The sequence below is a fragment of the Etheostoma cragini genome, chromosome 13 (genome assembly GCF_013103735.1).
Source record: "Etheostoma cragini isolate CJK2018 chromosome 13, CSU_Ecrag_1.0, whole genome shotgun sequence".
Classification (NCBI taxonomy): domain Eukaryota; kingdom Metazoa; phylum Chordata; class Actinopteri; order Perciformes; family Percidae; genus Etheostoma; species Etheostoma cragini.
In genome coordinates, this window is record NC_048419.1 from 12,993,522 (window position 1) to 13,007,286 (window position 13,765).

Genomic DNA, 13,765 nt, shown 5'->3' on the forward strand with positions numbered 1-13,765 from the left:
ACCAGGATATCCTTGTTCTACTATATGCCACTGTGCAAGACAAATCATTATTTATATTACAAATATGAGGGTAAGCGCTTATTTTTGGCAAGGTACAGGCTTTTGCTTGTACTTTCAGTTGCAGGAAAAATTAAAGCAATCTGCAAATTCCACTGTATGAACTCATAGCACTAAATGTTTTAACATGTGCATCCATGTGTGTCAATGTTGTTTTCTTCAAACTTCTGTAGTGATGGACTGTATTTTTGGTAGGTGATGGAGAACAAAATGGTCCTGTCTTCTCTTTAAAAGATCTGCTCCCTACAACTGTACTTTGTTTCCATATAAACAGAAAAAGGACACAATCATGCAATCACCAAGCTACATTTTAATTTTATATTCACATACATACATTCCTATGTTTTGTCACTATCATAGTGTATCTACCTTCAGTGATTGAGAAAAGGCACTTTAAACTCTTTGAGCTGTGCAGTTTCATGTGTAAGTCGGGGCGACTGGCAGTGCTACTGAAGCTGCTGAAGGTGTGCTGATCTCTCCCAGCCGCCTCAGCAGTCCGTCCAGTGTCTCTAAGTTCTGGGATTTCTCCTCCAGAAGCTCATATCGCAGACTGGAGATGTCCTGCTTTATCTCTTTAAGCTCACCTGAAGAAAAAAACACACAAAGGCATGAATGTAAAGTTTTAATTTCAAAATGGAAAATCTAAAATTCTGAGAAAAAACTAAAACTGACACGAGAAGCTTTAATTCCAAATTGAATATAACAATTTAAACAAGTTAAGTTCAGTTTGAGCCTCATTGTGTTGATTTTACCTTCAGTGATCTCGTCACTCTCTTTGTCTGCTTGGGCTTTGATGATGTAGCGCTTTATCAGACGCTTCATGATCATCTGCAACCAGAGATGGAACAAGTGCTCAAAATCTTTGTAAGGGTAGAATAAACAATAATATAACTGGAAAAATCTAGATGTAAAATAGTCCCCCATTCAAATATTTCCTATTTAAAAATGTATATATTTTTTTATATAAAAGGTTTAAGATCCAGAAGTTTCAATTCTTTCAGAAAATTATTGTATTATTGTATTAAAGTGAGAAGTATTTCTGGAAAGTCAACAGTGTAGTTTACTGCTAGGTAATTGTAGTACAGCAATGTATCATACTTTATGAGCTTTTCCTTTGTTTTGTATTTAAAATGTAGTTCTGCGGAGAAACTAAAAACTACTTGCATATATGTGGAGTAAAAACTGTTTTTGTCTGATATTGAAACACAACAGTGCATACCTGATATCTGGATGAGCTGATGGAAGCAACAAATCCTGAATGTTTGCCTACTCCAAGCTGGAAAATTACACAGAAATTAACTTTTTTGAACAGAATTGTGAGATATATATTTCTACTTTTAGTATATTTAAGAAAACTTGTCTACAGGTCTGAGGTGGTGCCTGTGGTGCAGCAGTAAAACCACTGGGAGGTGCTCAGGCTCCGCCTTTACTTGTGTCCATATTGTGTTGTACCTGGTTGAGCTGTGTCTCAGTCTTCTCCTCACTGTGTATTGCCACATGCTGCAGGAGCAGGGACTTGATGGCTGTAGCCAGTCCCAGCATAGATTTCGGACTGGGGACCAGGTTAAAGGGCACAGGGAGCGTCCTTCCCTCCTCAAAGTAGGAGAACCAAAGTTTTGCACGAGCAAATTTCCACTCAACATCAGCATCATCCTGAAGAAAAGGGGGAAGCAAAATGACTAAAGGAAGGAAACAAGTTGAAAAAAACTAATCAGCTGCTTGCTGTAGCTTCATATTTAGCATACAGACTTGTGCTATTAATCTTCCTCTTTAACTCTCAAAAAAGTGAATATCCATATTTCACAAAAGTTCAAACAAATTCTTCAACAGAGGCTACAAAAAGAAAGAAAAAAGAAAAATTTGATATGTAATGTAAAATGTATACGGTTGTTTTTTTTTTATAGATGAAAACATGTTTTAGGTGAGATTGTGTACATAGAATAGGGTCCATGTTTGCTTGTGATTCAAAATTAAAATACATACCTTAACCTACATCTGAAGTTTTAAATCTTAATGCAGACCTACTGAACAAGCCAAAAGTAGAGAATTGTGCTTTACCCATAAGAAAATGTGCCAAATATGTATGTAGTATAGATGTAAACTTTTTAGTGGTCACTACTTATTCTTCTGTTCTGTTTTGTTAAGAAACAAATTCATTGCTAACTCACATTAGTTATTTCTAATAATCAGCTTGAATGTTAAGTTTCTTAATGGACATTCAAACTGTTCTGCGCTAAAACAATACAAAGGCTCATAGGAAAGAAACATATCTGTTCTAGTTAAAGTGTTTTTTAATAATGTTCTGTTAATTATTTGGTTGTGCATTTGTGTTATCTGGGTTTTAGTTTAGTTTGATTTAGATTTTGATGTTTATCTACGTGTTTTGTTCACCATGACTGTGCAATATGAACAAGTATTTAATGTTATTTATTTGTTTTTTCTTTGGATGATCAAAGCTATATTGCGTAGTTTCTGTCACCCCCATGAGGAATTCTTCTATAGAATTTCTTCAAATCATAAAAAACGATCAGCACATCCACATGATTCAAGCCTTCCGTGATTTCACACCACCCCCACCCCCACCCCTCCTCTACGCAGTTGCTAGTAGCCAAGTAGGACATGATGGATTAAAACAACATGATGGACTCTTCAGAAGAGGTAATTAGCTTCACTCTATTTTCTGCACGTGAAAGTCACAGGATGACAACAGTTTCTGAACAGAGAGAGTTGTGTGGAGCTGATAGTCTTAATTTACTTTGTATCAACTTATTTGGCAATTACTTGAATGTAACAGATGTGCATATATTAGAAAATTGTTATGCGCTTTAACATATTTATGTTTACTAATGCTTTTTAGTAATTACTATTATTATTGTTATCTAAACTTGATTTGTGTAGTGCATCAACTTAATACCGCTCAGTGTTAATACAACTTGACCCGTTAAAGGTGCAATATTAAAAAAAATAGTTACTGCAGTACAAATTCAAAATACTGGAGAGGGTTGTCTCCCCCGCCCCGTCTTTCCCAGACTCAAAGTTCACGGAGGTTGCCAGGCTGACTCCAGCATCCACAACAATGTTGCTATACAGGCGGTAAATATATTACATATTTCACCTTTAAGTTGCACCAATTGTGTAAAAACTTAGACGATTTAAGGCAACAGGTTTCTACACAAACCTGTTGGGATAACAGTGCACTGTCAGTATTTGCGAGCTTGTATCTGAAGCAAATGGCAATTCTTGATGACGAACCTCAATCTCCTGGAAGGAACTATTAATCATGGCGATGAGCATGTTGAGAAGCACTATCACCATGGTAACGTTGTAAACCCCGTACAGCACGTAACCAACGTTCTCAATGAATTTGTGTCCGTTATTGATCACGACAGACTTGACCTCAGACAATCCAAATATAGCCCAGAACAACGTCTTGAAGCTCTCCTCCAGGCTAGATTCATGCACAGAGAAGGAAATGGGGGGAGATGAGAAAAAAGTTATTTCAACAAACCATTAATCATCTGAAAAAAATTCTCTCTGTGAAAGGCAACAGAAAAAGAGAAGGTTTCTAGGTCATTTTACTACTGTGTGTACAAGAATAAAAGCATATCATATTTATTTTCCTTTATTATAACTGTGAAAATTCAGTGGCAAATATTTGTAAAGAAGTAATTTACAACCCCAAGATAAATCTGAAGGGTCACAATCTAGTTAAAGGCATAAGAAATTTTAAAAAATCTGACAATCTATTTTAATTGATTTATTCCTGACTTTTCTCTAGTTTTGCTTTTATTTTGAAATACAATACATATTTCTTCCTCTTCCAGCTTCTAAAAACGCTATAAATAAAATAATCTGAAAAGGAAAATAATTTTTTGGTTTCACTGCTTATATCTTGTGTCTACACTAATGCCCTAACCTGTGATAAGGAGTCCCATAGACACTTTAAGGGGTGACGAGCCAGAAAATGTTGGGCACTCTTTTGAAGTATCTTTGTCTGTAGATTTCATTAGCAATGCTCTATTATTATAAGTGATTATTAGAATGTGAAATATGCTTTTATAACAACCTTGTTTTCAAAAAAGCCAGCCTTAATCAAGATTCTTCAAATAATAGAAAGGAAGATAGGAAATTCTAAAAGCATGGTCAAACAAATGTTGGTGTCTCTCACGTGGTAAACGCGTCATTCTGCTTCGCCCCCAGGTAATACGAGTACAGGTTGAACATGCCAATCATGAACGCCAGAAAGACCAAAATAAAGATGACCATGAACTTGAAGATGTCCTTGACAGTCCTCCCTAGAGAGATCTGCAGTGGACCAAAGCTCTCATTGGCTGGGAGGATGTACGCGATCCGAGAGAAGCTCAGCACAACTGCCACCGCGTAGAGGCCCTCCGATACCAGCTGGGGATCTGACGGCAACCAGTAGATACGTGCTGCAAAAACAGAGTGAGTGCATTAGGACACCACAGTAGCCATTTCACAGAGAATGTACGCAACAAAACCAATGGAAAACAACTTATTATGAATGTAGGAATGAAAAAGTCTATTGGGAGACATTTCTCAAATCTTTGCTTGTATTGGGAAATACACTACTTTACATTATTAAATACACATGTACAATCTGCGGCTGAGAGATTACAAGTCTACACAAGACTGTGTATTTTAAGGAGTTACATACCAAAAATGTTGGAAACCCCTGAACTAAGCAACTGTTTGCCATCCAACTATATCTATTATTGGAAAATCAGGCAGACTACTGGTGTTGGTTTTGGACAGCGTTGCTGTCCAACAGGCGTCATCTCAGCGGAATTTATGCTCTTGTATGTACTACCTCATGCTAATTTCCTGGAACTGTTTATACATTATGGTATTTAAAGTGTGGCCATGTGTATTTCTGTGCAGGTGTGTGAGCTTGCTCACCCAGTGTGAAGTAGTGTATCTCAGGAGGAAGTGTGACATTAATCAGTGTTGTGTAGTGTGTGTGTACATAGGTCTGGGCAAAGTCAGCATGTCTTAAAGTGGAGAAGCGGCAGCTGAAGGAGGCGAGGAAGATCGCCAGCATCCCAAAGTCCAGGAAGTTCCACGGTTCCAACAGGTACTCCCCAGGCCCAAGACTCCAGATTTCCTTCACCTCAGCCCAGATCATACCTGCAGGGGCACAGGTCGCAAAAATTAATACACAGGCACATGGCACAACTTCCCTCTATCGTGATTGTTTAATGCTCACCTATGACCCATGAAATGATGAGGATCTCCATCCATGTGAAGGGTGTCGTGGTCATGCGGTAGAGCAGCAGCGGGTCAGAGTTTCGGTTGACGCCTTCTAGGAGATTATGGTGGGTCATGTTTGGCAAAAGGATGGTGCCTGCAAAACGGTCGGCAGCATTCAGGATCAAAAGACCCAGAAATATTGTGAAGGACGAGGCATGAGCGACAAACTTCATGAAGGGGCTACGCATCACTTTCCCCACCTGAGCGAGAAAGATAAAACGACAGCTGGATAATAGAAAATGCCCTGCAGAGAATTACATTTCTAGCACTTGGGAAGTCATGTGAGTGACATTTATAAGCATAAAGGTTACATACTCTGCTGCATGGAGCAATCCAGTAGGCCACAGCCAGTCCAGGCAATCCTATAGCCACCGCCAGCACCACCAGCAGTTTGACAGCAGTGGTTTGTTGTCTCAGGCCGGGCATATTCTCATACCAGATACTCAGCAGCTGCTGCTGGCAGTTCGGATGAGCCACAAACTAAAGGGAAAATACATTACAGGAATATAAAGGGTGGTGAGAGGATGAGAGAACAGGACAGTGGTTTCAGGCCACTCTCTCAAGTCTCACGCTCCACTCTCTCTGTTCCAGATCGTCTGCCTTTTTGAAGTGAGTACACTTTTTTTCTACCTGCCTGTCTGTGACATCTGCTTTTTTGTATGGAGGACCAAAGCTGCCATTAGAGTAAATAAATAAATGTGCTGTATTTATATAACTCAATACAAAGAACTCAATAACTGATTAAAGGAAATAAGAAAAAATTAGATATGAAAATTTCTCAATTATTAAATCAATGTGCAGGGTGAATTGAAAATGATTAATAGTAAATGTATACAAAGCATATATATATATATATATATACACACACATATATATAAATATTGTTAGCCATAATTAATACAGCTTGATGTAGCTAAGCGCTGAACCCCCTTTTTATTCATTCAAAGATGTTGCAACACTAAGACTGCTCAGCTGCCAAACTGTTCTACTTTTAAACTCAAGAGTATGACACATACAAATAAACACATCCCTGTGACTACATTACTGTAATGCACTCCTATAGCTTGTCTTCTTAGATTGCTTTTTAACAGAGGGAAATCGCTGCTTTTTCAACAGCAGGCTCACACCTTAAATCTCAGGGTCTGCTTGTTTTCATTTGTTGCCACAGCTGCATTGCTACATAACGTTGACGAAGAAGAAAAAAGTAATAAAATGTTCACTGTGATTTTGAAAGTTTTATTTACAAGATGTAAAATAAGTAGCTGGTCTGAAAGTCGGAAATCAATACAACACATGATGGTTAATATACCTTATATGACGGAAAAACACAGGCTTTTTCTGTCCTCTGTGGCATCACCGGTTTGTGAGGAAACTGACCTTTTTGAGCTCGTATTTGATGGCTAATTTGAGCCGTGTGAGCGAGGGGCGACCTGGTAGATCATAGCTGTCTTCAGCGTCAGTTTCTCCGCTCAGTATGGCATCCACCTCCTCCGTGCTGCGACACAGATCCAGAAGGCCCACCACGTAGTTCTTGCACTGGCTCGACAAACAGCAGTAGTCGTTCTGTGAACACAATGGGGAAAACAGAATTGTTATTTATCACTATGTTATTAACACTTTAACCGAAATTAAAAACATTACATTACAAAATCATGACATATATGGATTTGTGTGTAACAAATCCATATATGTCATGATTTTGACTGTTTCTAGATTTAGGGGAAATGTAGTCATCACATTCAGAAGCAATAGCACCACCACTGGTGTAAGATAGAGGCTGCTCTGGCTTTAGTCACAATTGCTCACATAACTATGCGAAGATTTCAAATTTAAATTGACAGTGTAATGGCCCTGACAACAGCACTGGAAATGTTTGCAGACCTCAAAACTTAAAGTTATTATAGGGAGACAAAATATTGCCTTTTCACCAAGGTGAGTGGGCTACATGAATTGTTTGTGTGAGCAGTGCATTTGGATTGTAACATGTATTTCTTGTACAGTACTGTAGTATCTAACTGTAAGGCCAGTATTAATGATAGTTGTTGTTTTTTGTGTCAGACCAAACAGTGAATGCAAGATTAAGACCCCCTTCTATTTCTGTTTCCTCTCTCTCAGAGCTCATAAAAGGCTCTTGGGTTTACTGGCAGCTTTTACTGCCAGCTGGTTGGCAGCAACATCATGGCAGATACAGTTTTTGTGTAGCCTACTTGGCGATGAGCTGGTTTTCAGGGAACGTTTACAGTAATACTGACAGGGTCGTGTTCACATTGATTACAGAAACTGAGTGTGGTGTTGATTCTGCAGAATCCTTTACTCATTTGTACCTTAAATTCCTTCTCAATATTAGCCAGCATGGCCAGCTCATTGCTGAGCTCCAGGGCAGCCAGCACTGGGTCCTCGTTGGATAGGGAGAGGTAAGCAGGACTAGCGAGTCCTCTGTAGGCATTGATCCTTGATCGCGAGTGGCTGAAGGAGTCAAACTGCTGCTGGTAGTTACAGGAGTCACAGCCACAGAAGTAATCGTGAGGAGGATCGATGCGAGCTCCTTTACTCAGGAGGGTGTGAACGATCTCGTACTCCTGGCAGTGTGCTGCAAGGATCACGGGAGTGACATCGTGAGAGAACCTGTAGGACCGTACACACACAAACATAAAGATCACATACATTTACGTAGGTCATGTTGCATCAGCTAATTAGCATCAGCTGTTTTTATTTGTGGTTCACCACTTGCTCATTCGCCCAGCTGTTTCCATGTCCAATCATATACATGCAGGTGTACCCTTAAGACAATGCTGTTTGCTACCACAGCCCCCTCCACTAGAGCTCCCTCCACTCCCCCTTGTGGTAGGCTAACTTTTTTATTACTAAGATCGAATGTCCTTGTGATGGTTTGTAAAAGGAAAAGCTTTGTTTTGCTTACTGTTTTATGGTTATGAGTCAAACTATTTCTTTTTACCAGGCAACCAGTGACGACTTCAGGAAGTCAATATATGTAAGTTGCTGACTCTGTTGCATGCAACAATCACAAAACAGCCCTTTAAACAGTCGGGGGCATCCGGGAGGCCCCACATGTCAGGAATTTTAGATATTTATTGGACCAGTGCTGCTGTTACACTGCTGTCAGAGGGCACACCATTTTTAATGACGCATTGTAAGTGCTTTACCTCGTCCCGTCCTCATCGTAAGCGTAGAAGTCATCCAACATGTCGGCTTGAGCAGGGCTCGCTGTCAGACGATGGGCATCTCTAAACGCCGGGTGACATAAGAGGGCCTCTGTGATACGGACATAACCTTTACCTATCCCACACACACACAAACACAGACACACACACACACACACACACACACATTGAACAAAGCAGTTGTTGGTGCCTGGCTCCGTTGACCTCATTACTGTAAAAATAAGGTATTGTTGCCAATCTTTTGGTGTTAAGATATTCAACAAGATTACTTTTTTGTTGTTGTGATGTTTTATATAAACATAAACCAACTTTACAGCAACAATCTTAAAGCTTTACCTTCCTAAAAGTGGTGCTTTACAGTTATAAACTCACACAGTGTCAAAGAGCAAACTCACCAACACTGCAACTAATTTAACGTAAAAGTTACACTAACTTACTGGCAACAACTGGCCAGCAAGTTACTGTGAATTCTTTTTACAGTAAAGGTTCTTCCATTTACAGTATATTGTTTATTAATTGTAAAATATAAAACATATAAACACAACATAAGATAAAAAAAGTAAAAACACAGCAGTTTACTTTACTGTTTACAGTACTATAGTGGCTATATTGTGGTTTATTTACAGTTATGCTTTGAATACTTTGATTTCAACTGTAATACTTAGACTACTGTGATTTTGTCATGTCGACAAGGTTGTAATGTAAACTTCACAGCATTCTTCTGTAAAAATCATACACAGTAGTGTTACTGTGAAATCTAAAGTAAATATTTGTAGATTTCACAGCCATTATTTAAAGTGAACTCATGCTGCTCACCATCACCTTACAGCCAAATGAATTGGAGGTGTATGTTTCTAACAACTGAGCCTGAGTGGCTCAACAGTAACGACGGATATATTATGTTAACGACTGTGCTGTTTGGATCTATGCATTACAACTGGGAAATCAGATTTTATTTGTAGATGTTTTGCATGTACTGTGTGTGTAGTTTGTTAGCTTACTAATCTTTATCTGGTCAGCCCTGTCTTTTTAAAACTTCTTGTAATTTAAATTTTATTGGAAAAGAAATTCCGTTTAACCAAACACTTTCTTTTGAAGAATTAAGGTGAGCATGTTTGTACTCATGCGATGGGATTTTGCTTTGCTGGTCTGGAAGCTGATTTTTAAGTTGATCCTGTTTAAATTGGATTCATTCAGCCTCATACAAATTATATTAAAACTAGCCCTCTCCAAAGTAGGTGTGGGGAAGGTTTGGTTGGATCACAAAAACTAATGCTTGTCCATGGGAAAACCTTTTGACTTAGAAGCTAAAGCCATGTCTTGTGGTTGGTTTGGTTAAATAACATGTTGACTTTTTAGGTACAGTAGCTGCCTGGTGACAAAGTCCAGCATTTTGTTTAGGTAGCCTAACATAAACTGACTCTATTACATTAAGCTTCTTTGTGGCCAAACTAAGAACTGTTTTCTGTGTCACAGTTTCCTCAATTTTTTAAAACTTTAAGGCATGATGCACAATCAGTGATGGTCCATAGTAAGGGAGAGCTGCACATCAGCTTCCTGCCATGTATAATTAACCCTTTAATGTATATTTTTGCCTTAGTAGACACACAAATGCATCTTACTGATGGCTAACAGGAGGGCGTCGCCCACTCTGGCCAAATCTGCCCTTCCCAACAGCAGCTCCGTCACCTCCAGATGTTCGTTGGCAACAGCCAGCTGCAATGCATTCTGGCCCATGTAGTCCACAGCGTTGACGTTTAAGTCGGGAACATGGAGAAGCATGCGCCGCACCTCTGGTATGTTGCCGTATTCAGCTGCCTCCAGGAAATGCTGTTCGACCTCTGACGGGCTGATTGAGGGAGCAGAGAACATGTAGGCTGGACCACGAAGAGCTTGGCGTCGTTTAACAGCACCGAGAGGAGCCATGAGCTGTCTCTCAGAGCTGCTGTGGCTGCAAGAGAGTCAGGAGCTATAAACAAAATACTATATATTGCCCACATGGTTACTTACAGTATATACACACACACATACTGTACACATTTTTGGAAACCCCAGTTCCCAGTTTCGCCTCAATTTCACATTCTTAAACTAAGATATTGTCTTTTTAGCATTACTCTAAAAGCATCCCAAGTAATCTGCTGCAAGATTTTATTTGGTATATTTTGGAAATATTTAATAACATTTGACGAGGAAATACATACATTTCTTATGTAGTAAGCTAAGAAACTACACATACATGCACAACATACATCTTAACTTCTGTGTAACAACCTGCGACCCAACCCCTTAGCAAACCATGTTTGGATAAAAATCTAAAAATAGAGTGTACAAGTTTAAATGGAAATGTGCGTTCAAGCCTGATTTCACATCCATGTCCAAAAGCTACAAAAACAGTTCTACTGGGATGTAATTTGTGGGAAGACAGTGGAGGGAGATCCTGTTCAGCACTTTGGTCAACTGCTGTTGTTTTTAAATGTGCTCTAGAAATAAAATTGACATTGACATTGACATTGACATCACATCTAGTACTCCTAATGACACAATGCGGATGGACCATTTACAGTATTGACTGAAAGAAATCTCCTTTTCCAGGTAATTGAAAGGAAAGTTGGCATAGCAATAGCACCAGTTTGATAAAAAGAATATATTTTTAATATAAATAATTATCTGATACTGGCATATTTTACTGCTTTCAGATGTCTTATACACTGTGTGACCCCTTAAACATGCTGTATAAGAGCATCCTTAAAGAATTTGAAGGACTATTATTGAAAATTGTGTAACATCACAAACAAATTTTAATTTTGTCCTCCATCAACTTATTTTTAGTTGAGATGTATAATATAACAACTGCACACTGGCTCTCTTTAGGCATTTCATTGCTTAATACCTCTATATCAGTTTGCCAGTAGGCATGATAATCAAAAGATGTTGTTTAAATAAACATTGTAAAAACAAAAAATACAAATGCTCTACTATTATTTTAACAAAATCTGCAGATAAAGTTGAACGCAAAAACACACATGCCCACTACATGTACATCTGGCTTAGTAGGGGATGTAAGTAAAAGACTCACCTGAGGTATCGTCCAGAGCAACAGTTTTCCTCTCCCAAGTCATCGTACATCAGAAGGTTATCACGGCTCCGAGCCCTCGGGCTGTCTGTGTAACCTGCAGGTTGGCTGTTGTGTTGAACTACTGGCGGTCTGTTGTTCATTCTGGAAGTGATTAGAGTGATAGAGGGTTCTGGTTCATAAGACGGAATAATCAAGTGTCTGTGGTATGTCTCTCTTTCTGTCTGTCTCCCTCCCCCCTCTGTTTTTCCTTGAGAAAGAATGCACCCTTCTGGGTCCCACTACACTTTTATTTAAACTGCTCATTGAACTATACAGATGTTAAGGGCAGCTCAGTGTTATGACAGAACACTGAGTGTTGCTGGTGATATTTGGCTGTATTTGTCTTACTGTAGTTGTTTCAGTTAAATCTCCTTCCTGATTTTCTCTGAAATTACTCCATGCATTAGTTTTGAGAATACAGTCTAATTTGCAAAGATTAGGTAGATAAACAAGAACAGAATATTCTCAAAATATTCTGCTTCCCCAACAGTTGCTCAGGCTGTAAAATGCTATTTTAAACTTCAATGTTTATACTACATGTGGAGTTTTGTGTGTGTGTGTGTGTGTGTGTGTGTGTGTGTGTGTGAGTGTGTGTGTGTGTGTGTGTGTGTGTGTGTGTGAGTGTGTGTGTGTGTGTGTGTGTGTGTTTGAGTGTGTGTGTGTGTGTGCGCACGTTTTGAGTAACTGCTGGCTGATGAACAGCAGATGAGATTCCTCGGGGTTTAAATTCCCAGTGGGCTTTGCTTCCTGTGTTCTCCTTCTCTCTACTGATACCCGTCCAGTGTGGGAAACGGCTTCCCACCCTGTGCACACATACAAACATGTAAACAAATATATGTGTATGTGTTCTTTTTCATTGTCCTTGGTTAGCTTTTTCACTGATTTTGTCACTTCTCCCTCTCTGTTTTCAGAAGTTCAAATAAAACATCCCATTACAACGTTTCAACATTCAAGGATCTAATAAAGCCGTCTCTGATGTACGATAACAGCTCTGAAAATTGCCTTTTAAGGCCATGATTGCTGAAGATTAGTCACTTTAGATGTTTCATTGCGCAACAGCGTCACATTTCATGGGGAGGATGGCAGGGTTGATAAGGGGGTAACTCTTATCACCCTGACAAATGTCACCAGCAAGTTTTTGTTAATACTTCCTCCTCAGAACAGAACAGACCCCAGATCTGGATGTAAACACTGTCAACTCAAACATAGACACTCTTATTCGCTTATTCGGGGGCAATGTCATTTTCTGTTTGTGTTTGTGTGTGTGTGTGTGTGTGTGTGTGTGTGTGTGTGTGTGTGTGCGCGTGTGCGCGTGTGTGTGTGTGTATGTGTGTGTGTGCATGTGTGTGTGTGTGTGTGCGTGTGTGTGTGTAGCCTGAGATTCTGGTGATAACACTGTAGGAGCTTTAGCTCTTTGTGTGGTCCTTTATGTGTATATTTCTAGGGTTAATGAACGCACACACACAAACACACACACACACACACACACACACACACAAATAAGCATGCAGACATGAGGAGAAATAGGGAGATTGGAGAATGAGCATCCGGATCAGTGAGAAAAACTTTGTCAGCAACAGGATGCACGCTTTACATGTCAGCTATTGTGGTGGCTTAGTGGTTAAATGTAACTATAGAATATTTACTCAAGTCATACTCCTATGTACAGGTTTATGTACTGTACTTGTGTTTTGTTTGATTATTTACATTTTTGACAGCTGTGGATGCTGGCTACATTATATATTTTGCAGATTGTGTACAGTAGATATTACAGCAGGTATTTTAACTGGTCATATAGTAGCAAAAGTATAGTATTACTACTTTAACAATATGCACAACATGCACAGTTTAATGTCTTGTTCTTTTCCTACTGTGATATTTAAAATTTATTCTGTTAAAAAACGTTTTTTACCCATCATAAAAAAAGAAAAGTAAACAAAACTTAAAGGAATTTTACAGCATAACCTATATTCTTTTTGTTTATTTTATGATTGCATGATAGGGACTTCCAACTATATTAATTTGGTCCAACTTTACAGTTTAGCTAATATTGAACAAATAACTACACACAGTCTAAAATATCAATCTTATATTTTATTGTCCTTACTAATGTGTCTATCCAGGTGACATGACATGATTC

General features: G+C 38.9%; 1 protein-coding gene across 2 annotated transcripts; it reads right to left on the reverse strand.

The window, feature by feature from the left end:
- Positions 1-347: 347 nt before the first annotated feature.
- On the reverse strand, positions 348-11,893 carry trpc6a (transient receptor potential cation channel, subfamily C, member 6a). 2 transcript variants are annotated; one of them, XM_034889415.1, is made up of 14 exons: positions 11,587-11,893; positions 10,133-10,461; positions 8,493-8,625; positions 7,653-7,953; positions 6,706-6,891; positions 5,644-5,808; positions 5,285-5,528; positions 4,978-5,205; positions 4,226-4,490; positions 3,310-3,505; positions 1,510-1,710; positions 1,277-1,333; positions 810-885; positions 348-641 (listed from the first exon to the last, which is right to left on the reverse strand). In XM_034889415.1, exons 1-14 carry the CDS (start codon positions 11,724-11,726, stop codon positions 475-477), a joined length of 2,688 nt encoding a protein of 895 aa, XP_034745306.1. In that variant the 5' UTR covers positions 11,727-11,893; the 3' UTR covers positions 348-474. The 2 variants fall into 2 exon arrangements, with proteins under 2 accessions (XP_034745306.1, XP_034745305.1); XM_034889414.1 differs by having other exon boundaries at positions 10,133-10,464.
- Positions 11,894-13,765: the final 1,872 nt, after the last annotated feature.